The sequence below is a fragment of the Ursus americanus genome, chromosome 4, assembly GCF_024610735.1.
Source record: "Ursus americanus isolate L20-20 chromosome 4, mUrsAme1.1.p, whole genome shotgun sequence".
Lineage (NCBI taxonomy): Eukaryota > Metazoa > Chordata > Mammalia > Carnivora > Ursidae > Ursus > Ursus americanus.
Window position 1 is genome coordinate 53,176,323 of NC_142130.1, and position 25,592 is coordinate 53,201,914.

The window sequence follows — 25,592 nt, forward strand, 5'->3', positions numbered from 1 at the left end:
AGGATTCAATAATTCAGAGTTAATGACATTTTAATTAATCTCCTTCCTATTAAAGTTGTCTCCAGTTTGTCTTCATGAGTTCATCTTATTTTTGTAATAGTTTAAAACTCTTATTCTTTTTTGCCCCCTCTTTGGTGGGAATACGGTTGTTGTCTTCTCTTTACAGAATCTGAGGCTCAAAGACTAGTACTTTCATCATTTTGCACATGTAGGTAACCTGATTATAGTATGATTAGCGGGTTACAAAAAATTCAATAATATAAAATGTGAAGGTTGCATTTACTGTGAGGTTAGTGGAACAATTACAGGGAACTAGTTGGCCAGTAGTTCTGAGCATTCAGCCCTTAAGCCAAATCCTTCCTAGTCCTCATTGCAGTTGGATGTAAACAGATAATATAATTCATTGTGAGAAGTGTTATCAGTAATAGAGATATGCAAAAACTATAATGGTATTGTAGGAGAGATTGATTTACTCTGTGAGAGGGTGAGGAAGTTTTCTTGGTGGTACTAGATTGGGGTTTACTGGACAAAGAGAACTAGGGAGGGTAAAGCTTCTAGTAAGGAAACATGTTGAAGGATGAAACTGCATAGCACTTTCAGGGAACTACAGATAGTTTAGTATGGTCAGAATACAAGATGCATGGGAAGCAGACGTGAGAAATGAAAACACAATTATTATTATTATTATTTTCCTCCTTTAAGTAGTCAGAAACACTTAAGAATGTAAGCAGGAGAGTGACAACAGATTTGCATTTTTTAAAGGTTTAACTTTCATGATGAAGCAGATGCTAGATTAGAGGGTAAGAGACCATCGGCAGGGAATCCTATTAGGATAACATTGTAAGAGTCTAGGTCAGAAATGAGAAGAGGCAGAACTAAGACAATGATAGTGAAAATGGAGAGATGTAGTTTTACTCTTGTAATATTGATAGATTTACATTTTGTAGTGAAATGGGAGTGACAGATGTGTTTAAGTTGATATCTTGATGGCGGATTTCTGAGAATTTATATAATTTAGAATTAAAGCATTGGAAGAATTTAGGCTTTTATGGGAGAAAGACTTGGGGTCATTTGTCGAACTTCACTTTCCTCCGATAAAATGTGTTTTATACCATGCAGGGTTGTGGTGATAATGAGATAACATAATTTCTAGAGAATTAAAAAGGATGTTTATCGAGGGCTGTCATGTTCAAGACAGTGTTTTATTTTTCATTAATTTTTTTTATCTTTTAAAAATTTATTTTAAATTGTGGTTAAATACACATAACATAAAATTTATCATTTTAACCATTTTTAGGGGTACAATTCACTGGCGTGAAGTACATTCACATTGTTGTGCCACCATTATCACCATCTATCTCCAGAACTCTTTATATCTTGCAAACCTGAAACACTCTACCCATTAAATGATACTTCATTTCTCCCTCTCTCAGCCCCAGGCAACTACCATTCTACTTCCTACCTTTATGAATTTGACTACTTTAGATACTTCATGTAACTTGAATCATACAGTATTTCTCTTTTTGTTACTGACTTATTTCACTTAGCATAATGTAATCGTGTGGGGAAAAACCAAGTCTTCCTCCTTTGTTTCTCATTTACTCTCACACTACTATCATATTTACAGTACTTTTGACACCAGAGGTGTGTGGGTTTTCCCCTACTAAGCAGTGCTCTGTGATACCAGCTGGGTATTCTACAATTTAATTCAATTCTGACTCTACTTGGAAATAGTGTCAGACCCTATAAGTTAGGGGCTCGGTCCCATAAGAGTCCTCCCATCCCCCTTCAGATGCCAGTCACAAGTCCAGCTGTCACCTGTGCTTGTGATTGAGTGGCTATAAATCTAAGGTTCCCACAGCTACCCCGTCAGGTTCGATTAATTTATGCTAGAGCTGCTAAGAGAACTCAGGAAAATACTTACATTTATCAGTTTATTGAAGGATATGATAAAGGATACCATTGAACAGTTAGATGAAGAGATACACAGGGCGAGGTCTGGGAGGGTCTCTAGTGCAGGAGCCTCTGTCCTTGTGGAGTTCACGTGTGTGGTTTGTGGATGTGTTCACCAACCTGACAATGCTCTGAGTCCCATACTGTTGGGATTTTTATGGAAGCTTCCGCATGTAGATATAACTTATTAAGTCTGTTTTCAGCTCTTTTTCGCCTCTCTAGAAAATGGACAGTGAGGCTAAAAATTCCAAGCTTCTAATTATGGCTTAGTCTTTCTGGTGACCAGCCCTCATCCAGGAGCCTTCCAGGAGCCTACCCAGAGTCACCTCATTAGTACAAAAGACACTTCTATCACCCAGGAAATTACAAGGGTTTCAGGAGCCCTATGTTAGGAATGGGGAGCAAAGATCAAATATATAACAAAAGATGCTCCTATTAATGCAGGAAATTACAAGGGTTTTAGGAGCTCTGTGCCAGGAACTGGGGGCAGAGACCAATATATATATATATTTGTTCTCCCACAGTCATCAAGGGTGATCCATGTTGTGGTGTGTGTCAAAATTAACTTTTTAAGACTGAATAAAAAAAAGATTGAATAATATTTCATTGTATGTATATATCACATTTTGTTTATCCTTCTTTTATTAGTGGGACACTTGAATTTTTTTAGCTTTTGTGAACAATGCTGCTATAAACACAGGTGTATAAATCTCTTTAAGGAAAACAGTGTTTTAAACTTATTACATATATAGTCACATTACATCCTTGTGAGATAGCTACTATTATGTCCATTTTACTGATAAGGAAACTAATGCAGAGAAGATAAATAATTTACTTGTATAGAGTCATACTGTTTTGTATTAAATCATTTTAACTTTTGTGTCTAGTCAGATTAAATCTAAACCCTATTAGTAGGATGTCTGACTCTTTCCTAAATTTTCCATGTAGAAGTTCATAGGGAACCAGTTGTAATCCCTTCCAATTGTTGTAAATGCAGTTACTTCAAAATCACAGACCCTGTTTAACTTGGTATATAATAATTTTTATTTCCTTTAGTCATACAAAAATTGTATGACAGCTTTGGACTGTCAAAATGTTGATTTCCTAACAAATTACCTCGACGGTTTAAAATAGCTTCTATTTTTTTCGTGGACTTATATTTCTGCACTAGCAAAAGAGCCAGGTGGTTTTGTAGATTGCACTTTTTTTCTTCCATGACCTGTGAATTTGGCTGTTTATCTTGAATTTCTAAATAAAAACAAATTTAAGTGCCTTTTAATTGTCATATTGTTATATTTAGTATTAAATTCCATTTTTTCCCCCCCAGTGGAAAAGAAGCCTAAGAAATAAGGTCCTCTCTCTAGACCATAAAAGTAGAAAAGGTGTCCGTGGACGTCCTGTCACTTCTAAAACATCACCAGAAAGGTAAGGTATATGTGTGTATGACATAGGATGGGCTTATACTGTGTGTAAATAGTGTGACCATGGGTGATTCATTTAGCCTCTTTGGGTCTCAGTTACCATACTTTTGAAATACAAAGACTGAATTCAAGATTCAGTTCTAGGGTTCCTTCCAAGCTCGAACTTTCTGTGATTCTAAGTCATCTTAACTCCTTGTTTTGTGCATTTGGTACATCTTGATAAACTTTAGCTGATAAAACAAAAGTTACGTATAGACTGATTATAATGCTTGATTCATCATTTGTGGTCTGCAGTAAGAAGGATGCTCAATTTAGCTAATCATAGTACTAGTGAATTATGGTTATACTAGAATTAAATATTTGGGGGATTGAAATTGCAATTATCAGAAGAAATTTAGAGCATTTCAGGATTGGACATCCGTAAATGATTAAAAAGTTGTTATTGTGCAAAAGGGCATTGAATTTTCCTTTTTTTGAATAGTGAATGAAAAAATGACTAGCAGAGTAAAAATTAGTTACTGGGAGATCACACGAATTAGAAGACTAATTGGAGTTCTTAAATTTATGTCAGAGCACTTTATAAGGTACTTAGTCTTATTCTCCCTTTTCCAGTAAATTGTCTGTAGGAAATGTAAAACATGTTAGTGATTCCATATCCTTACCAATATTTAATTCTCTTCCTCCCTCTCTGCCTTCCTCCTTTCCTTCCTTCCCTAGATATCCCTGTGGGTGTGAAATGGTGCCTCATTGTGGTTTTGATATGCATTTCCTAATGACACTATCTTTTTATGTGGTTGTTGATCATTTTTATATCTTCTTTGGAGAATAGTCTATTTAGATCCTTTGCCATTTTAAAATTGTGTTGTTTCTGTTTTTGAATTGTAAGAATTCTTTTTATATTCTGTATACAAGTCTTCATCAGATAGATGATTTGCAAATATTTTCTCCCATTCAGCGCTTCAGTTTCTTGATGTTGATGTTGTCTTTTGAAGCACGGAAGTTTTTTCATTTTGATGAAGTCCCATTTATCTATTTTTCTTTTGTTGCTGTGCTTTTGTTGTCCTATCTAAGAAACTGTTGCCTAATATGAGGTTACAGTGATTTATTTTTGAGTTTTCTTCTAAGAGTTTAAGGTTCTAGCTATTAGATTTAGGTCTTTTATTCATTTAGAGTTAATTTTCAGATATGATATGAGATAGGCATCCAAATTTATATTTTTGTTTGTGAATATGCAATTGTCCCAGCACCATCAGTTGAAAAAGTACCAATTTTTTGGGTACTTTTATTGAAAATCAACTGACTATAAATATAAAGGTTTATTGCTGGATTTGGAATTATATTCCATTGATCTATATGTTTGTCTTTATGCCAGTATCACTGTATCTTGATTACTAAAACTTGGCATTAAGTTTTGAGATTGGAAAGTGAGAGTCTTCAAACTTTATTATATTTTTCTTTTTTTTTTTAAAGATTTTATTTATTTATTTGACAGAGATAGGGACAGCCAGCGAGAGAGGGAACACAAGCAAGGGATGTGGGAGAGGAAGAAGCAGGCTCATAGCAGAGGAGCCTGATGTGGGGCTCGATCCCATAACGCCAGGATCACGCCCTGAGCCGAAGGCAGACGCTTAACCGCTGTGCCACCCAGGCGCCCCCAAACTTTATTATATTTTTCAAGATTGTTTTGGTTGTTCTGGGTTCCTTGCATTTTCAGTTGAATTCTAGAATCAGGTTGTCAATTTTAACAAAAAAGCCAACCAGAATTTTGATAGAGAATGTGTTGACTCTGTAGACTAATTTGGGGATTTTGGCCAATTTAATATTTAAAAATCCTCTGATTCATGGACATGCGATATCTTTCCATTTATTTAGATCCTTTTTAATTTCTTTCAGCAATGTTTGGAAATTTATTTTCTTCTTTTTGATGCTGTTGTGACTGGAATTGTTTATTTTATTTCGTTTTTTAAAAAGATTTTATTTATTTATTTGACAGAGAGCAAGCACAAGTAGGGGAGCTGCAGGCAGAGAGAGGGAGAAGCAGGCTCCTTGCTGAGCAGAGAGCCTAATGCAGGGCTTGACCCCAGAACCTTGGGATCATGACCTGAGCCAAAGGCAGACGCTTAATGATTGAGCCACCCAGGCACCCCTGTTTTCTTAATTTTATTTTCAGACTGTTCATTGTTGGTGTATAGGAACTGATTTTATATATGTTAACATAATATGCTGCAACCTTGTTTAAGTCATACTAGTTCTAGAAGTTTTTAGTAGATTGCTTGGAGTTTTGTTCATAAAGACAGTTTTACTTCTTTCTTTCCAACTGGATGCCTTTAATTTTCTTTCTTTGCTTAATTGTCCTGGCTAGAACATCTAGTACAATGTGGAATAGAAGTGGTGAGAATGGACATCTTTGTTTTTTCCCCACTCTCAGAGCAAAAGCAGTTAGTATTTGACCATTAAGTATCATGTTAGCTAAGTTTTTCATAGATGCTTTGCTATGGTTTGAATATTTGTGTCCCCTCAGAATGTTTATGTTCAAATTCTAATACCCAGTGTGATGGCATTTGGAGGTGGGTCCCTTAGGAGGTTGTGTAAGTCATAAGGGTGGAGCACTCATGAATGGGATTACTACCTAAATAAGAGACCTCACAGAGTTTCCTAGTTTCTTCCACCACGTTGAGGACACAGTGAGAAGTTAGCCATCTGGAGTCTAGAAGAGAGCCTGACCATGCTGGCTGGCACCCTGATCTTGGACTTAGCAGCCTCCAGAGCTATGAGAAATGAATGTTGTTTATAAGCCACCCACTTTATGGTATTTTGTTATAGTAACTCAGATAGACTGAGACATATCCTTTTTCATGATGAGGAAGTTCCTTTCTATTCCTAACTTGTTGGAGGCTTTTTATCATGAATGCATGTTGCATTTTGTCAAATGCCTTTTCTGCATTCATATCATGTAATTTGTATCCTTTATTAATACAATGTATTACATAACTTGATTTTTTTTTTTAAGATTTTATTTATTTATTTGATAGAGAGAGAGGCAGCAACAGCGGGAACACAAGCAGGGGGAGTGGGAGAGGGAGAAGCAGGCTTCCCTCTGAGCAGGGAGCCCGATGCGGGGCTCGATCCCAGGACACTGGGATCATGACCTGAGCTGAAGGCAGACACTTAACGACTGAGGCACCCAGATGCCCCCATAACTTGATTTTTAAATCTTAAACCAACTTTGATTCCTGGGATAAATTCCACTTGATCCTGATTTATAATCCCATTTATATGTTGATGAATTCAGTTTGCTAGGATTTTGTTAAGTATGTTTACATTTGCATTAAAAAGAGAAATTCATCGCTGTTTTCTTATGTTGTCTTTGTCTGGCTTTGGAATCAGGTTAATACTGGCCTTGAAGAATGAGTTGGAAAGTGTTCTCTCTTCCTTTGTTTTTCTGGAAGAATTTTTGGAGGGTCAATATTAATTTTTCTTTAGATGTTTTGCTTTTAAGATTGTATTTTAGTAATCTCTACACGCAACATGGAGCTTGAACTCACAGCCCTGAGATCAATAGTCGCATGCCCTACTGTCTGAGCCAGCCAGGCACCCCAGTTTTTCTTTGAATGTTTGATGAAATGCACCACTGAGCCATCTGGTCATTGGCATTTTGCATATGTGTGTGTCTGAAGTTTTCACATCACAAATGTAAATTTTTGTTTGTTATAGTTCTATTCAGATTTTCTATTTCTTTATGAGTCAGTTTTGGTAGCTTGTGCCTTTCTGGGAGTTTTTGCATTTGATAAGTTATCTAACTTGTTGGCATATGTTTGTTCAAAATATTCTCTCATAATCTTTTTAATTACTGTAATATTACTGATCTTTTTCATTCCTGATTTACTAATTTGCATTTTCTCTCTTTTTCTCTTCAGTCTCCCTAAAGATTTGTTAATTTTGTTGATCTTTTCAAAGAACCAACTTTTGATTTCATTAATTCTCCCTATTGGTTTTCTGTGTTCTATTTCATTTACTTCCATTATAATCTTTTTTTCCTTGTTCTTGTTTTGGAAATAGTTTGTGCTTCTTTTTCTAAATGTTGAGGTGTATGGTGAGATTATTGATTTGAGAGCTGTCTTCTTTTCTAACATAGACACTTATAGTTTTAAATTTCCCCTGAACTATATTAGCTACGTCTCAAACTTTATATGTTTTGATGTTCTTTTCATTAATCTTGAAAGTATTTTCTAATTGGTAAGATTTTTTTGGACCTATTTGTTATGAAAAGGTGTATAATTTAATTTCTGCATATTTTTAAATTTCAAAGTTTTTCCTTTGTTAATTTTTTATTGAAATATAATTGGCATAACATTATATTATTTTCAGGTGTACAATGTAATGTTTTAGTATTTGTATATATTGAGAAATGATCACCGCAGTAAGTCTAGTTGGTCCATCATCATGCATAGTTATACATTTTCTTTTCTTGTGATGAGAACTTTTAAGATTTACGCTCACTTTCTTAGCTATTTTCAAATATATAGTACAGTGTTAACTATAGTCACCATGCTGTATATAGTACGTTCCCATGACTGACTTATCTGTTGTTAATTTTTAATTGAATTTTAATGTGATCTGAAAACATTTTGTATGATTTCCTTTCTTGTAAAAATTTTTTTAAAGATTTTATTTATTTGAGAGAGAGAGAGTGAGATAGCACATACCCGGGGGGCTCAAAGGGAGAAGCAGACTCCGTGCGGAGCAGGGAGCCTGACATGGGTCTCCATCCCAGGACCCCTGCCGGGATCATGACCTGAGCCGAAGGCAGACACATAACCACCTGAGCCACCCAGGTGCCCCCCTCCCCCTTTCTTGTAAATTTGTTGAGGTTTATTTTATGGTCTCGCATATAGTCTTTGCAGAATGTTTTGTGTATTTGAGAAGAATGTGTATTCTGTTCCTATTTGGAGTGTTCTCTAGAGGTCTGTTAGATTGCATTGGTTGATACTGTTATTCAAGTCTCTTGTTATGTTGTCGTTGCTGATTTTCATTCTAATATTTCTATCCATTATCAAGACTGGTGTTGTGAAGTATTGAACTATTACTGTTGAAATTCTCCCTTCTGATTTGTCATTTTTTGCTTAATGTATTTGTTGTCCTTTTATTAAGTGTATGAATATTTGTAATTGGTATATCTTTCTGATGAATTAACCCTTTTATCAATGTAATGTCCCTCATTGTCTCTATTTTTGTTAGTTTTAAAGTCTATTGTGTCTAATATTGATATAGTTACTCCTTTGTCTTAAGGTTGCTGTTTGCATGGTACACCTTTTTTAATCTTTTCACGTTGAACCTATTTCTTTCAATCCAAATGGTCTCATTGAGAGCATTTAGTTGGATCTCGTCCTGGCAGTTTGGGCTGCTATAATAAAGTACCATAGACTGGGTGGCTTATAAACAACAAATATTTATTTTTCATAATTCTGGTGGCTGGGAAGTCCAGTATCATGGCACCAGAAGCTTCATTGTCTGTGAGGGCTTCTTGATTTGTACAGATGGCCATCATTTCATTGTGTCCTCAAAGGGTGGAAGCGGTCTCTCTTAAGCCTCCTTTATAAGAGTGCTATTTATGAGGGTTCCACTGTCATGATCTAATCACTTCCCAAAAGGCCCCCCCCCCCCCAATACCATCACTTTTGGGGTTTAGGATTTCAACATATGAATTTTTAAGGGAAACATATATTCAGAATATAGCAGATCTTGATTTTTCCTTTATTCTGGCAATCTCTGGCTTTTGACCATATTGTTTAATCCATTCACAGTTCATGAGAAAATGTCAGTAGGGCCATGCTTCTTCTGAAGGCATCAGGGAAAAATCTGTTCCATGTCTCTCTCCTCTCTTCCTCAGGCATTCATTGTGTTTTGGATGTATCACTGTGGTCTTATATATTTACATATTCTCTCTGTGTGTCTTCATGTTGTCTTTCCTTTGTGTATTTATGTTTCTGTGTTCAATTTCCAGTGTTTTTTTTTTTTTTAAGATTTTATTTATTTATTTTCCAGAGAGAGAGAAGGGGGAGCAGCAGGCAGAGGGGGAGGCAGGCTCCCTGCTGAGTAAGGAGCCTGATGGGGAACTCAATTCCAGGACCCCAGGATCATGACCTGAGCCAAAGGCAGCCGCTTAACTGACTGAGCCACCCAGGCATCCTGAGTTTGCAGTTTTTATAAGGACTCCAATCATAATGTGTTAATGGCCTAATCTATTGACCTCATTTTAACTTCATTACCTCTATAAAGACAGTATTTCCAAATAAAGTAACATTCTGAGATACTGGGGTTAGGAGTTTAGAATACCTTTTTTCTGGGGCACATTCAACCCCATAAAGACAACTTGAATGTGGGAGAGGAATTGAGCTTCTTTGGGGACCAGTGATTTCTTTTCTTTAGGAAATGAATTGGCAATCTGTCTATTTCCTTTTCCTCATTCTTTATTGCTTCTTAAAAATTCAGTCTCTCCTCAGTGATAGGTAAATAAAACGAAAAACTACTTGTTATTTTGTGTTGCCTTTTTTTGTGTGTACTGCTTCTGATTATAGAACTATTTCGGTTTTCTGTTTGTTCTTTTTTTAAAAATCAGCTTAATTGGTATATCATTTACTAGAAGAATATGTGTCAATTTTAAGTATATTTTTATAATTTTTGACAGATGTATTCCTTTTTCTATTGTAAAATTCACAAAACAGAAAATTTACCATCTTAACCATTAATTTTTTTTAAAATTTGAGAGAGACAGAGAAAGAAAGAGAATACACAGTAGGGAGGGGCAGAGAGAGAGTCTTAAGCAGGTCTGTGCTCAAAACGGAGCCTGATGTGGGGCTCATCTTATTATTATTATTTTTTAAAAATTTTATTTATTTGTCAGAGAGAGAGTGAGCGAGTGAGTGAGTGCACAAGCAGGGGGAGCGGCAGGCAGAGGGAGAATTAGGCTCCCTGCTGAGTAAGGGGGGCTCATCTTATGACTCTGAGGTTACCACCTGAGCTGAAACCAAGAATTGGCTGCTTAACAGCTTATGCCCCCCAGGAGGCCCCCATCTTAACTATTTTTAAATGTATAGTTTAATGGTTTTAAATACATTTATAATGTTGTACTAACATTATCACCATCCATCTCTATAACTCTTTTCATCCTGTACTACTTAAATTGTATACCCGTTAAACAGTGACTACCAATTTCTCCCTTATCCTTCAGCCCCTAGCAACCGTCATTCTACTTTCCATGAATTTGACTACTTTAAGTACCTCATGTAAGTGGAATCATTCATTATTTTTTTGTGGTTGGCTTATTTTACTTGGCATAATGTCCCCAAGTTCATTCATGTTGCAACATGTCAGAATTTACTTCATTTTTAGGCTGGTTAATATTCCATTGTGTGTGTGTGTGTGTATATATATATATACACACACACACACACTGTATATCTGTATATATATGTGTGTGTGTATGTGTGTGTATGTATACATATATACATACACACACACAAATTTTGCTTAACCATTCATCTGTCAGTGGACACTTGTATTGCTTCCACATTTTTGCTGTTGTGAATAATGCTGCTGTGAACATGGGTATACAAATACATCGTCAAAACCCTGTTTTCAGTTCTTTGAAATTGGGGTATATATCCCAAAGTAGAATTGCTGGATCATATGGTAATTCTGTTTTTTATTTTTGAGGATCACTATACTATTTTCTATAGCACCTGCAACATTTTACATTGCCACTACTAGTATGCAAGGGTTCCACTTTTTCTGCATCTTCATCAACCCTTATTTTTTTCATTATAGCCATCCTAATGGGTTGTTAAGTGATAGGTGTTTATGTTTTTGATTTGTGTTTCCCTGAAAATTAGTCATATTAAATATATTTCCATGTGCTTATTGGCCATTTGTATATCTTCTTTGGAGAAATGTTTATTCCAGTTTTTTGCCCACTTGTGAATTGGGCAGGTTTTTTGTTGTTGGGTTTTAGTTGTCTGTATTTTCAGAATATTAATCTCTTATCAAATACATGACTTGCAAATATTTTATCCCATTTTGTGGGTTGCCTTTCTACTCTGTTGATAATATCTTGAGATGCTTAAAATCCCTTAATCTTCATAAAGTAGTTTGTTTTGTTGTTTCCTGTGCTTTTGATGTTATATCCAAGAAATCAGTGCCAAATTCAATGTCATGTTCATGAAGATTTTCCCATATGTTTTCTTACATGAGTTTTATAATTTTAGCTCTTTGCATTTAGTTCTTTGATCTATTTTGAGTTAATGTTTGTATATGGAGTTGAGTAGAAGTCCAACATCATTCTTTGGCATGTCGATATCCAGTTTTCCTAGCAGCATTTTTAAAAATGCTATCCTTTCCCCATTGAATGTCTTGGCAGTCTTGCTAAAAAACATTTACTATATAGGGGTGTGTGTATGGCTCAGTCAGTTAAGCATCTGACTCTTGATCTCACCTCAGGTCTTGATCTCAGTGTTGTGAGTTCAAGCCCCATATTGGTCTCCATGCTGCGTGTGGAGCACGCTTAAAAATGTTTTTTAAAAACACTTCCTGTATAAGAGTTTGTTTCTTTGTTCTCTATTCTTTTCTCTTGTTCTGTGTGTTTCTTATGCCAATACCATGCTGTTTTGATTACTGTAACTTGTAGTAAGTTTTTGAAATAAAGAAGTGTGAGTCTTCCGGTTTTGTTGTTCTTTTTCAAGATTGTTTTAGCTATTGGGAGTCCCTAAGGTTCCATGTGAGTTTTGGGATAGGTCTTTTTCTTTCTTTCTTTTTTTTTTTTTTTTGAAAAAACATGATTTTGATACAGTTGCATTGAACCTATACATTGCTTTGAGTAGTATTGACATCTTAACATTTAGCCTTCCAATTCATGAGCATGGAATGTAATTACATTTATTCATGTCTTTAATTTCTTCTAGAGATGTTTTGTAGTTTTCATTTTATTTGTCTTTTGCCTCCTTGGTTAAGTTAATTCCTAAGTATTTTCTTCTTTTTGATGCTAATATAAATGGAATTGTTGTCATAATTTCCTTTTAGATTTTTCATTGTTAAATGTATAGGTATGCAGCTGATTTTTGTGTTGTTTCCTGCCACCTTGTTCAATTCATTCTTGTAAAATTCTTTTTGTGGAATCCTTAGGGTTTTCTATGTATAAGATGATACCATCTCTGAAGAAAGGCCTTTTTACTTATTCCCTTTCAATTTTGATGTCTTTTTTCTTCCGTTTTTGGTCTCATTGGCTATGTACTGTGTTGAGTAGAAATGGCAAATCTTGTTCCTGATCTTACAGGAAAAGATTTTCGTCTTTCATCAGTAAGTATGATGTTTGCTTGGGTTTTTCATGTATGGCTTTTATTATGTTTGAAGCAGTTTGCTTCCATCCCTGTTTGAGTGTTTTTGTTATGAAAAAATACTGAACTTTGCTAAAATTTTTTGTATCACTTGAGATGATTGTATGTCTTTTTTCTATTCATTCTGTTACTGTGGTCTTTGTATTGACCAATTTTTGTATGTTGGATCATTCTTGCATTACAGGAATAAATCACACTTGGTCATGGTGTATAATGTTTTTAAATTGCTACTGAATTTGATTTGTTAATATTTTGTTGAGGATTTTCAAATCAATGTTCATAAGGGATAATGGTCTTTAGTTTTCTTTCCTTGTGGTATCTTTGTCTGGCTTCAGTATCAGGGTATTGCTGGCCTTATAGAATAAGTTAGAAATTGTTCTTTTTGCTTCCATTTTTGGGAAAAGTTTGAGAATTATTGCTGTTATTTCTTCATAAAATTTTGGAATTCACTAGTGAAACCATCAGGGGCAGGGCTTTTCTTTGTTGGAAGGTTTTTGATTACTGATTCAATCTTCTTACTAATTTTAGGTCAAGTCAGATTTTCTGTTTATTTGTCATTCAGTCTAGGTTTTTTATCATTAGGAATTTGTCCATTTCATCTGGATGATCCAATTTGTTGGCATACAGTACTCAATTATAATCCTTTTTATTTTTGTGGCATCATTAGTAAGTCCCCACTTTAATTTTTGATTTTAGTAATTTGCATCTTCTGTCTTTTTTTCTTCACTCATCTAGCTAAAGTTTGCCATGTTTGTTGATTTTTTTTTTTTTATAGAATCAACCTCTGGTTTCATTAATCTTCTCTATTTTTCTGTTCTGTATGTCATTCACTTTGCTCTTTATTACTTCTTTTTTTCTGTAAGCTTTGAATTTAGCTTTTTCTTCTTCTAGTTCCTTAAATTGTAAAGTTAGGTTGTTGATTTGAGGTCTTTATTTTTTATAAGGTAAACATTTACAGCTGATGTTTGTGCTTAGTACTAGTGCTTTTGTTGTGTTTTGCAAATTTTTTTTCAAGATTTTATTTATTTATTTGACACAGAGAGAGAGTGAAAGAGCACAAGCAGGGGGAATGGCAGAAGGAGAGGCAGGCTCCCCGCTGAGCAGGGATCCAGATGCGGGGCTCAATCCCAGGACCCCAGGATCATGACCTGAGCCAAAGGCAGATGCTTAACTGACTGAGCCCCTGTTTTGCAAATTTTTATATGTTGTTTTGTTTTCATTCATCTCTTAAGTATTTTCTAATTTCTCTTGTGATTTCTTCTTTGAACCATTGGTTATTTAAGCTGTGTTGTTTAATTTCAACAAATTTGTAAGTTTTCCAGTTTTCCTTCTGTTAGTGATTTCTAACTTCATTCCATTGTGGTCAGAGAAGATACTTTGTGTAATATCTGTCATTCTAAATCTGTTGAGACTTAATTTGTTCCCTAGAATATGGTCTATCTTGAAGAATGTTCTATGTGCATTTGAGAAGAATGTGTATTCTCCTGTTGTTAGGTGGATTGTTTTGTGTATGTCCATTAGATCTAGTAGGTTTATTGTGTCTTTTAAGTCCTCTAATTTGTTCTCTTCTGTCAGATTGTTCTCTCCATTTTTGAGAGTGGGGCATCGAAGTCTCCCAACTATTATTGTAGAACTATTTTTGTCAGGGCGCCTGGGTGGCACAGTTGTTAAGTGTCTGCCTTTGGCTCAGGGTGTGATCGCAGCATTCTGGGACCGAGCCCCACATCTGGCTCTCTGCTAGGAGCCTGCTTCTTCCTCTCCCACTCCCCCTGCTTGTGTTCCCTGTCTCACTGGCTGTCTCTGTCAAATAAATAAAAAATAAAATCTTAAAAAAAAAGGGGGGGGGCGCCTGGGTGGTGCAGTCGTTAAGTGTCTACCTTTGGCTCAGGGCGTGATCCCAGCGTTCTGGGATCGAGCCCCACATCAGGCTTCTCCTCTGGGAGCCTGCTTCTTTCTCTCCCACTCCCCCTGCTTGTGTTCCCTCTCTTGCTGGCTGTCTCTCTCTGTCAAATAAATAAATAAAATCTTTAAAAAAAAAAAGAACTGTTTTTGTCTTCTGTTGATTTATGCTTTACATATTTTGATGGTCTATTATTAGGTGTGTAAATGTTTATAATGGTTATATCTTCTACCCGTATTATACCTTGTATTAATACATAATTACTTTTTTGTCTCTTGTATCTTTTTTGATTTAAAGTATATTTTGTCTGATATTAAAATAGCCTTGTTGTCTTTTGGTAGTATTTGCATGGAATATCTTTTTCCATCCTTTCACTTTTAACCTAATTATGTCTTTGGATCTAATGTGACTCTGGTGTAGACAGTATATAGTTGAATCACGTTTTTTTAAAATCATTTTGCCACTCCCTATCTTTGTATTGGGGAGTTTAATCCATTTACATTTAAAGTAAGTAAGTATTGATAAGGAGTGACTTATTTCTGTCATTTTGCTACTTGTCTTTCATGTCTTATAGCTTTTTTTGGTCCCAACTTTCTGCATTTTTCTCTTTTTTTGGTTTTGTTGATTTTTTTTTTAATAGTGAGATGCTTAAATTCCCTTCTCAATTCCTCTTGTATAGCTATTTTCTTTGTGGTTACCATGGGAATTACATTTAACATTATAAAGTTATAGTACTCTAATTCGAATCTACCTGTTTTAACTTGAATATCATGTGAAAACTCTGTTTCTTTACAGTTTTATCTCCATCTCTTAATTCCTGATTTCAAAAAATGACATCTTTTTATACTTTATGCTCAAAAGCATAAACTAATAATTATTTTAAATGCATTTTTCTTTAAATTATGTAGAAAACAAAATTTGCAGTTATAAACCAAAGTTGGAATAATAGTACCTTTTAGACTAATTTTTTTTTTCCATAAATATATTAGTCTGTTAAATCATATGGAAAACAAAAAGTGGAGTTTCAAACCAAAGTTATGCAGTTGCTCATGTATTTACTTTTATTGAGATCTTTATTTCCTCATATGGTATTGAGTTACTGTGTAGTCTTTTTGTTTCTCCTTGCAGGATTCCCTTGAGCATATCTTGTAGGGCAGGCCTTATTGTAGCAAACTAGCAGCTTTCATTTGTCTGGGCATGTCTTAATTTCTCTCTACTCTTGAAACATATTTTTACTGAATATAGGATTTTTGGTTGATGGGGTTTTTTCTTTTAGAATTTTGAATATATCATTCCATAGCCTTCTAGCCTCCAAAATTTTTGTTGAGAAATGTTAGTCTTTTTGAACATTTCTTATATGTGACAAATCACTTTTTTCTTGCTGCTTTCAAGTCTGTCTTTCAAGAATTTGATTATAATGTATCTCAGAATGATAAACAACAAGACAATAGATAATAAAAGTAAATTAAAAATAAAAATAAATAATAAAAATTTTATTTATTTGTAAATAAAACCTTCATTGAGTTATTTTAAATTGAATATGCTCTTTGACTTTTTTCTATGTCCCTGACTAATACAGTGCCAGGCACAATAATATTCTCAGCCATCCCATGGTGTAGATACTGTTTTTCAAGGGCAAGTGATATAACCTCTAAGCCTTAGTTGCTTCTATATGAAATTAGGAGGACAGTCATTAAGGCATCCTTCCAAGTTTGTTGATTCTTCTGCCTGCTCAAATCTACTTCTGAATCCCTCTAGTGAATATTTCATTTTAATTATTGTACTTTCAGTTCCAGAATTTTTTTTGGCTTACTTGTAGGTGTTCAGTCTCTTTGTTGATATTTCCATTTTTGCCTATAGATCACTTTGTTGACTTTTCTTAGATTTTTAAAAAAATTCTTTGGTCATCTCCAAGACATTTGTTTTAAAGACTTTGTTTATTAGATCTGCCATCAGGTCTTATTCAGGCACAACTTTATTAATTAATTTTTTTTTCTTAGAATGGGCCATACTTTCCCATGTCTTCCTATGCATTATGATTTTTGTTGAAAACTGGACATTTGAATCTAATAATGTGATAATTTTGGAAATCAGAATCTCTCCCTTTCCCAGTGTTTGCTGTTTTTTTAAAATTTTATTTTATTTTTTGTTGTAGGCTGTCTCTTTGTCAAAGTTCATTGTGAGCTATAAATTTAAGGTTTTTTCAGGTTTTACTTGAGCCTGTGCTTTTCCCTATGTATATGTGGTAACTTTCTAATTTCATCCTTTAATGCATTTACTTTTGAATGGCCTAGTCTTTAATGTCTGGCTCCCAAACAGGGCAAAAGGGAAAAATGAAGAGAGGAAAAAAGGGGCACTAGCCTTTTAAGTTCACTAGAAGTCATTTTCTAGAAAGGGTGAGGCTTGTAACAGTGGAGGGAGGTGCAACCACAATGACTTCTGGCCTCTTTTTCTGCATCTCTGACATTAGAAGCAGTAATCAGTGATCAGAGCACAAATCTGTAATATTTGGAAGTAGGATCCTTTTTTCTACTCTGGTTCCTACCGTGCTGAGTGCAAGCTGTTCCTCTAACATTGTGGCCCAGCTGTTGCCAAGGGGCTGGAGGTTTGGGGTGGGTAGCTTCTACTGCTAAGAACTGAAATTCATCAAAATTAATGACCTTTTACAGCCTAAGCCTTTCTCTGAAGTTGTAACCCTTCAGTAAACTCCTGATTTCCAAAATAGTTGTATCAGACAGATTTTGCTAATGTAATTGTTCTATTGGTTGGGAGAGAGATTTTTGCTGGGTCCTACTCCACCATTTTCCCAGAATCAGAATCCTCTTTGTATTGCTTTTTAGGATGTGAAGAAAGGAGTATTTTAAATATTTATTGTAAATGTATGGTGCTTACGTTAAATTTCAACAATTTTTGTTTATTTCTTTGTCCTCTTTTCCAAACTCCATCTTTTTTCTACCATCAATAAAAACTTAGTTTTTCCCTGGTTGGCAAATTTTACTTCTATCTATATTAAAAGGGAGGAATCAAAAAACAACACAAGACTTAAGGCAACTTAGAGATAAAATAAGGCAGTAACTGTGAAGGGGAACAGGAGTAAAGGAAAAATGAAAGGTTGTAGCATTTTTTTTCCTGCATGTTGCCTTATTTTTCTTAAAGATTGATAATTCTTTAAAAAATTCTTACTGTTTTTCTTTTGCCTGTTATGTAAGGAAAGCCGGGTGGGAAATTCAAGCCAAATAGCAAAGGAATCTAACCACCTCTGGTTAAATATAGTGATTGAGTATGTAGATTTATCATTGTTTTCTTTATTCCTGTAGGTCATTCCTATTTTTGTGCCCTCACTTAGGGTCCAGATAACCATCACTAGAATATTTTTCAGAATTGTCTTTGTAAACCTTGTAGATCAGCTAGTCAAAGTTTTTGGGGTGGTAGAGGTAGGTGCAAAAAAAAAAGCAAAGGCAAAAAGCAAGGGGAAAACTGGAGACCTACTATCTTGTTTGTTTTTGTCTTTTACAGAGTGATATCACATTCCTGAAGAATAGATAGGCAACTGTAAAAAGTGACATTTAGAGAATAAGGAAAAGTTCTTGGAAATTACAAATACGATCAAAGCAATAAAGAATATCTAGAAGAAGATATAGCTAAAAATTTCCCCTGTTAAATAGAATAAGTAGAAGGGGCGCCTGGGTGGCACAGCGGTTAAGCGTCTGCCTTTGGCTCAGGGCGTGATCCCGGCGTTATGGGATCGAGCCCCATGTCAGGCTCTTCCACTATGAGCCTGCTTCTTCCTCTCCCACTCCCCCTGCCTGTGTTCCCTCTCTCGCTGGCTGTCTCTATCTCTGTCAAATAAATAAATAAAAATCTTTAAAAAAAAAAAAAAAAAAGAATAAGTAGAAAAGAAATAGTAGAAAAGAAAAGTAGAGAATCAAACTGGGTAGTACAACATCTAAATAATAGGAATATCAAGTAGAGAAAACAGAGGGAGGAATTTATCAAGAAAATATTAAAAGACATCTCCAACATCTGAAAAGTAAGTTTCCAGTTTTTGAATATTAGCACTGTGTCGAGGGGGGAAAAAAGAAAAAAGAGAAACCTTCACTAAGGCACATAATGAGATTTCAGAATATCAGAGGTAAGGAAGAAATCTTAACAGCTTTCAGAGACCCAAGGAAAAAAAAAAGTCACCTACAAAGATCAGGAATTATAATGGCATTGAAATCCTTAGCTGCTCTGGATGGTAGAAAATTATGAAGAAATGTCGTCAGAATTCAAAGAGAAAATTATTTCCAGTCTGTTGTTCTGTATTCATCAAGTTTAACAGTAGATTCAATACGTTTTTAGACATAGAGGTTCTCAAAAAAATCACCTGCTGTATACACTTTCTTAGGAAGCTCCTTTATGATATGCTTCACTAAAATGAGCATGTGAAAGGATAGTCATTTTTTTTTGCAGAGGGCCAGGTAGTAAATAATTCAGGCTCTGTGGGCCACAGTCTCTGTTCCGTATTCTCCTCTTGGAGATGATAGACTACCTGGTATTTTGGTTTTATTGAGAGGATTTCTGTATATTTTGTTAAGGATATCAGTGAAACATAAGTGACACTACGTGGAAAAGAAAGTAAATTGACTATATAAAAATTTAGGTAATTAACTCCTAGAAAAACAAAACCTTGTTCAGGGAAGGAAACATAACTGCAGTGGATATGTGGTTCAGCTTTGAAGAACATTCATATAAGGATTAACACTGCAGATTGAAACATAATTTCTGTTGTAAGTATATTGGGAATTTATTGGATGGAAGGGGGCATGTTGGAACAAAGATTGTAAAATGCTCATATTCTATTAGTGGATTTTGTTTAAAAGAAAAAAAAATAAGTTCAGTAATTAGTAGGAAAAATAGTAGGAAGTTTAAAAAGTAGAGAAGCATGGGGAAGTGGATTGTTCGAACACGAATTCGGTAATAAGAATTTGTCATTCGTGTGAAGGAAATCAAATCAACACTTATGTTAGAAAACTCTGTTTAAGGACTTAATGAAGGCATTTTTGGCTAATTGAAATCTGAGATTTATTTCCTCACTGATATATCTGGGATTACCTAGTACTTTCTTATATTTAAATTGCATAACATATTATATATGTAGCACTTTTTGGGGGAAAGAAAATAATAGTTATCAGTATAAGTAAAGCAGCACCTGGAGTCCAAGGCGGTAAAAGCTGGACTTGAATGATCTTCTTTTACTTGTGATTTCAGGGAGGCATGTAATTTTATAATTAAGATATGTAAATACATTTTTTTCCCCACACAGATATTGCTGTGGTAGCATGTGAAAGATAAGAGAACTTCCCCTGAGAAACAACATGACCCACAGTTGAAAAATAAAGGAATAATTAAAAGAGAAGGAAAGGGACTATTGTAATAGGGAGAACACACTGACCATAAGATCTTCAAGTATCTCAAAAGTTAGCCAGAAAAGGGCTTTTCTTTTTTAGGGAGAAGTAAACAAGGCTTGGAATACTGGGTATGGGGAAGTAGAATGAGCAACCATTGAGATAGCACAGTAGATTAAAAAATGTTTTAGCTTGAGGTCAGTCTATTCTAGGCAGTGGTTGTATGCTGGCTCAGGCTGAGAGGAGGTCAGAGTTCATAGGTCTGGGGCAAAGTTGACAAAGGTTACCACAGTTTGGTTAACAAGAATTATGTTCCTGTAGGTCAGTGGAGACACGCAATTCAGTTAATCGTGTATGAAGTTTAGGGGAGGAAAAAATTCCTGTAGCAACTTAGATTCAGTGCCTGGGCCTGGAAATAAACCGAGAAAAGACAGATTAATGGGAGGGAAACAGGGATGCCTGGGTGGCTTAGTCGGTTGAGCGTCTACCTTTGGCTTAGGTCATGATCCCAGGATCCTGGGATTGAGTCCCACATCAGGCTCCCTGCTTAGTGGGCAGCCTGCTTCTCCCTCTGCCCGCTGCTCCCCCTGCTTGTGCTTGCCCGTTCTTTCACAAATAAAATGTTTTAAAAAAAATGGGAAAAAACAGGGTTTATTAACATATGCATCACCACACACGTGGAAGAACTCAATGATTAAATAACAAGTGTCGTCAGAATTTGAGGTTTATTTTTTTATTTTTTAAAGATTTTATTTATTTGACAGAGAAAGAGAGAGTGCGCACAACCAGGGGGAGCAGCAGGCAGAGGGAGAGGGAGAAGCAGGTAGAGGGAGAGGGAGAAGCTGGCTCTCCAGGAGCAGGGAGCCGGATGTGGGACTCGATTCCAGCTCCCTGGGATCATGACCTGAGCTGAAAGCAGTGACTTAACTGTCTGAGCCACCCAGGTTTCCCAGAATTTGAGGTTTATATGGCATCTTAACAAAAAACAGTAGGGGGACGCCTGGGTGGCTCAGTTGGTCAAGCTCTGCCTTTGGCTCAGGTTATGATCCCAGAGTTCTGGGATTGAGTCCTACATCCAGTTCCCTGCTCTGTGGAGAGCCTGCTTCTCCCTCTTCCTCTGCCTGCCGCTCCCCCTGCTTGTGCGTGCTTGCATGCTCTCTTTCTCTGACAAATAAATAAAATCTTAAAAAACAAAAACAAAGAACAGTAGGACAAAGTAAAAGAGGTTTAGGCTTTTAGGGACTGCAAGTCCCTACGTAAAATAAAATGGGAAGGTAAATATATGGGGGAAACAGATGGAAGGTAAAGATTATTTGGTAATATTTGTTATGTAGGTAGCTCTTGGTATCTGTCTCTGGGCGGGTAAGAATCTAGAATTGTCTCTTGGTGATTAAGATCTCTGCCCTTCCTAATACAGGAAAGGGAGATACCTTAATAAATTATGTCTTGTTTTTAGGTGAGTAGGGGCATGGCAGAGAGCTTTTCTTTATCCTTTTTTTTTTTTTTTTCTGGTGCTCACCACAATAAGTGTAGTCACCGTACAAAGTTATTACAGCGTTATTGACTATGTTCTCTAGGCTGTATTTCTTCTCTATGACTTATTTATTTTATAATTGAAGTTTGTACCTCTTAATCTCCTTTATCTGTTTCACTCATCCTCCACCCCACCTCCCCTTTGGCCACCAACAGTTTGTTCTTTGTATTTTAGAGTGTTTGTTGGTTTTGTGTTTTAGATTCAACATGTAAGTGAAATCATACAGTATTGGTCTGTCTTCAACTTATTTCATGTAGCATAATATGCTCTAGGTTCATCCATATTGTTGCAAATAGCAAGATCTCATTCTTCTATGGCTGAGTAGTAGTCCATTGCATATATATATATATATGTGTATATATAGAGAGAGAGAGAGAGAGAGAGAGAGACATACCACATCTTCTTTATCCATTCATCTATCAGTGGACACTTAGGTTGCATTCATATCTTGGCTTTTGTAAATAATGCTGCAGTAAACATAGGGGTGCATATATCTTTTCAAATTCATTTTCTTTGGGGAAATAGGCGGTGGTAGAATTACTAGATCATATGGTATTTCTATTTTTAATTTTTTGAGGACCCTCCATACTGTTTTCCACAGTGATTGCAATAATATCCATTCTCATGAACAGTGCGTGAGGCTTCCCTTTTCTGTACATCTTCACCAACGCTTATTACTTGTCTTTCTGTTATTAGCCATTCTGACTGGTGTGAGGTGCCCTGGTTGTGGTTTTGATTTGCATTTCTCTGATGATTAGCAATGTTGAGTATCTCTGCATGTGTCTGTCATCTGTATGGCTTCTTAGGAAAAATGTCTACTTAGGTCCTCTGCTCATTAAAAAAAAATTTTTTTTTTTTAATTTATTTGACAAAGAGAACTTGAGCAGGGGAAGGGGCAAAGGGAGAGGGAAAAACAGACTCCCTGCCGAGTGGGGACCCTGACACGGGGCTTCATCCCAGGACCCTGAGATCATGACCTGAGCTGAAGTCAGAGGCTTAACCAACTGAGCCACTCAAGTGCCCCCTTTGCTCAATTTTAAATTGGATTATTTTTTGGTGTTGAGTTGTATAACTCCCTAACCTATGTTGAATGTTAACTCCTTATCAGATACATCATTTGCAAATATCTTCTCCCATTCAGTAGATTCCAGTTTTGTTTTGTTGATCTTTGTTGTGTAAAAGCTTTTTATATTGGCGTAGTCCCAATTGTTTATTTTTGCTTTTGTTTTCCTTGCCTGAGGAGACATATCCATAAATAGGTTGCAGAGGCCGATGTCCAAAATATTACTGCTTATGTTTTCTTTTTTTTTTTTTTAAAGATTTTATTTATTTATTCAACAGAGATAGAGACAGCCAGCGAGAGAGGAAACACAAGCAGGGGGAGTGGGAGAGGAAGAAGCAGGCTCCTAGCGGAGGAGCCTGATGTGGGGCTTGATCCCAGAACGCTGGGATCACGCCCTGAGCCGAAGGCAGATGCTTAACCGCTGTGCCACCCAGGCGCCCCTGCTTATGTTTTCTTGCAGGAGTTTTATGGTTTCAGGTCTCACATTTAGATCTTTAATCCATTTTGAGTTTATTTTTATGTGTGGTGTAAGAAAGTGTCCAGTTTCCCCAGCACAATTTAGTGCAAAGACTTTTCCCCCCCATTGTATATTCTTGTCTCCTTTCTCATAGATTAATTGACCATATAGGCATGGGTTTATTTCTGGTCTCTATATGCTGTTTCATCGATCTTCGTGTCTGTTTTTGTGTCAGAACCGTATTGTTTTGATTATTGTAGCTTGGTGTAGTATATCTTGAAATCTGAGATTGTAATACTTCAGCTGTGTTCTTCCTCAAGGTTGGTTTGTCTATTAGAGGTTTTTTGTACTTCTATACAAATTTTAGGACTATTTGTTCCAGTTCTGTGAAAAATATTATTGGTTTTTGATAGGGATGCATTGAATCTGTAGATTGCTTTGGGTAGTATGGACAGTTTAATAATATTAATTCTTCCAGTGCATGAGCATGGTGTATCTTTCCATTTGTTTGTATCATCTTCAATTTCTTTCATCAGGATCTTAAATTTTTCAAAGTACAGGTCTTCACCTACTTAAGTTTATTCCTAGGTATTTAATTCTTTGTGGTGTAATTGGAAATGGGATTGTTTTCTTAATTTCTCTTTTTGCTACTTTGTTATTAGTGTATAGAAACACAACAGATTTCCGTGTATTGATTTTGTATCCTGCAACTTGACTGAATTTATTTATCGGTTCTAATAGTTTTTTGTTGGAGTCTTTAGGGTTTTCTATATATAGTATCATATCAGCTTCAAATAATGACACCTTAACTTCTTCCTTACCAATTTGGATGCGTTTTATTTCTCTGATTGTTGCAGCTAGGACTTGCAGTAGTATGTTGAATAAAAGCAGTGAGAATGGGCATTCTTATCTTAATCCTAATTTTAGAGGAAAAACTTTTAGTTTTTCACCATTGAATATGATGTTAGATGTGGGTTTTTTATATATAGTCTTCAATATGTTGAGTATATTTTTTTATACCAGTTTTTTTTGAGAGTTTTTATTATGAATGGGTGTTGTATTTGTCAAATGCTTTTTCTGCATCTATTGGGGTGATCATATGGTTTTTATTTTCCTCTTATAATACTTGTAGAGGCCACTTTTAGATAACAGGCTTGAGCAGTGGAAACTTGATCAGGGCAAAAGGGCACATAGTGACCCCAGCCCCCTGGCTGAATATAGACAGGCCATCATTTGACCCACCTCAAGTGATCAAAATATCCATAGGCCCTAACTAGCCAATGGGTTACTTACAACAAGGCACAGGTAGCAAAAAAGGGAAAATTCCATACATCCTCATACCTCCTCACTTTCTGCCTTAATTTTTTATTTTTATTTATTACTTTTTAAAATTTTTTAAATTTATTTGAGAGAGAGAAAGTGCAAGAGAGAGAGCACGAGTGGGATGGGGGCAGAGGGAGAAGCAGACTCCCCACTGAGCAGGGATTCCTGATGCGGGGCTTGTTCCCGGACTCCAGGATCATGACCTGAGTGGAAGGCAGATGCCCAACCTACTGAGCCACCCACGTGCCTCACTTTCCACCTTAAAATACAGCCCTCTCTCACTGCCTCACTGCAGACAGTCTCTGATTTGCTGTCCTGCCTGTAGCTCCCTTGTTTTGTATTCAAGAAACTTCTATCTCCTTTGTTCTGCCTCAGGTGAATCCCTTCACTGCCTGTGCCACCAGCTTCTACTCAATCAGGTCGTTCCACATTTGGGGGCTCCCATCCGATTGGGAGAGATACCATAGTAATGTGATGTATTATTTACGGGTTTGTAATTATTGAACCTTCCTTGCATCCCTGGAATGAATCCCACTTGAATGGTGAATGATCCTTTAATGTATTGTCAAATGCAATTTGTTAATATTTTATTGAGGATTTTTGTATCATCAGATGCTATGTTCATCAGAGATATTGGCCTGTATTTTTCTTTTTTTGTAGTATCTTTGTGTAGTTTTGGTGTCAGGGTAATAGAGATTTTCTCTTATCTGCTTCTCAGTTGTCTTTGGTTAAAATAATCCTTATGCCAAATGTTTGCTCTATTCTCCAACATTATGAATTTGTTATTAAGTATTACAGTAGGTCTAGCAGCAAAACAGATTAAACGAGACTATTTAAATCAGATCTCTAATAACTCCTAATAAAACCGATGATATTTACATTACAATTCTTATTTTATTATTTTAGAGCTATCTCTATGGGTGTCTTGATTTTGATGTTCTCTGAAAAGGTGTGGGGCCTGAAAAAACTGTCCTGTCTGGGTTCTTTTCCTCTGTCAGCGTTGCTATGCAAGTAAGACCAGCTACAGTGTTTAGCACCCTGGGCAAAATGAAAGTTCAGGGTCCCTTGTTTAAAAAAAATAGAGAAAATCCTATTGAATAAAGGTACTTATGAACTGTTTTTACTCACAACATTTCTCACACCAAAATGCATGTGTCTTTTCCAA

At 35.8% G+C, this 25,592-nt stretch overlaps 1 protein-coding gene across 4 annotated transcripts in view; it reads left to right on the top strand.

Moving 5' to 3' along the window:
* The window catches only part of SENP7 (SUMO specific peptidase 7), a 143,820-nt gene that overhangs the window by 41,048 nt on the left and 77,180 nt on the right, over positions 1–25,592 (top strand). For all 4 annotated transcript variants that reach the window (XM_045785313.2, XM_045785316.2, XM_045785317.2 and 1 more), the window contains exon 4: positions 3,281–3,378. In XM_045785313.2, coding sequence (XP_045641269.2) covers positions 3,281–3,378 — 98 coding nt within the window. The remainder of the gene's footprint in view (positions 1–3,280; positions 3,379–25,592) is intronic.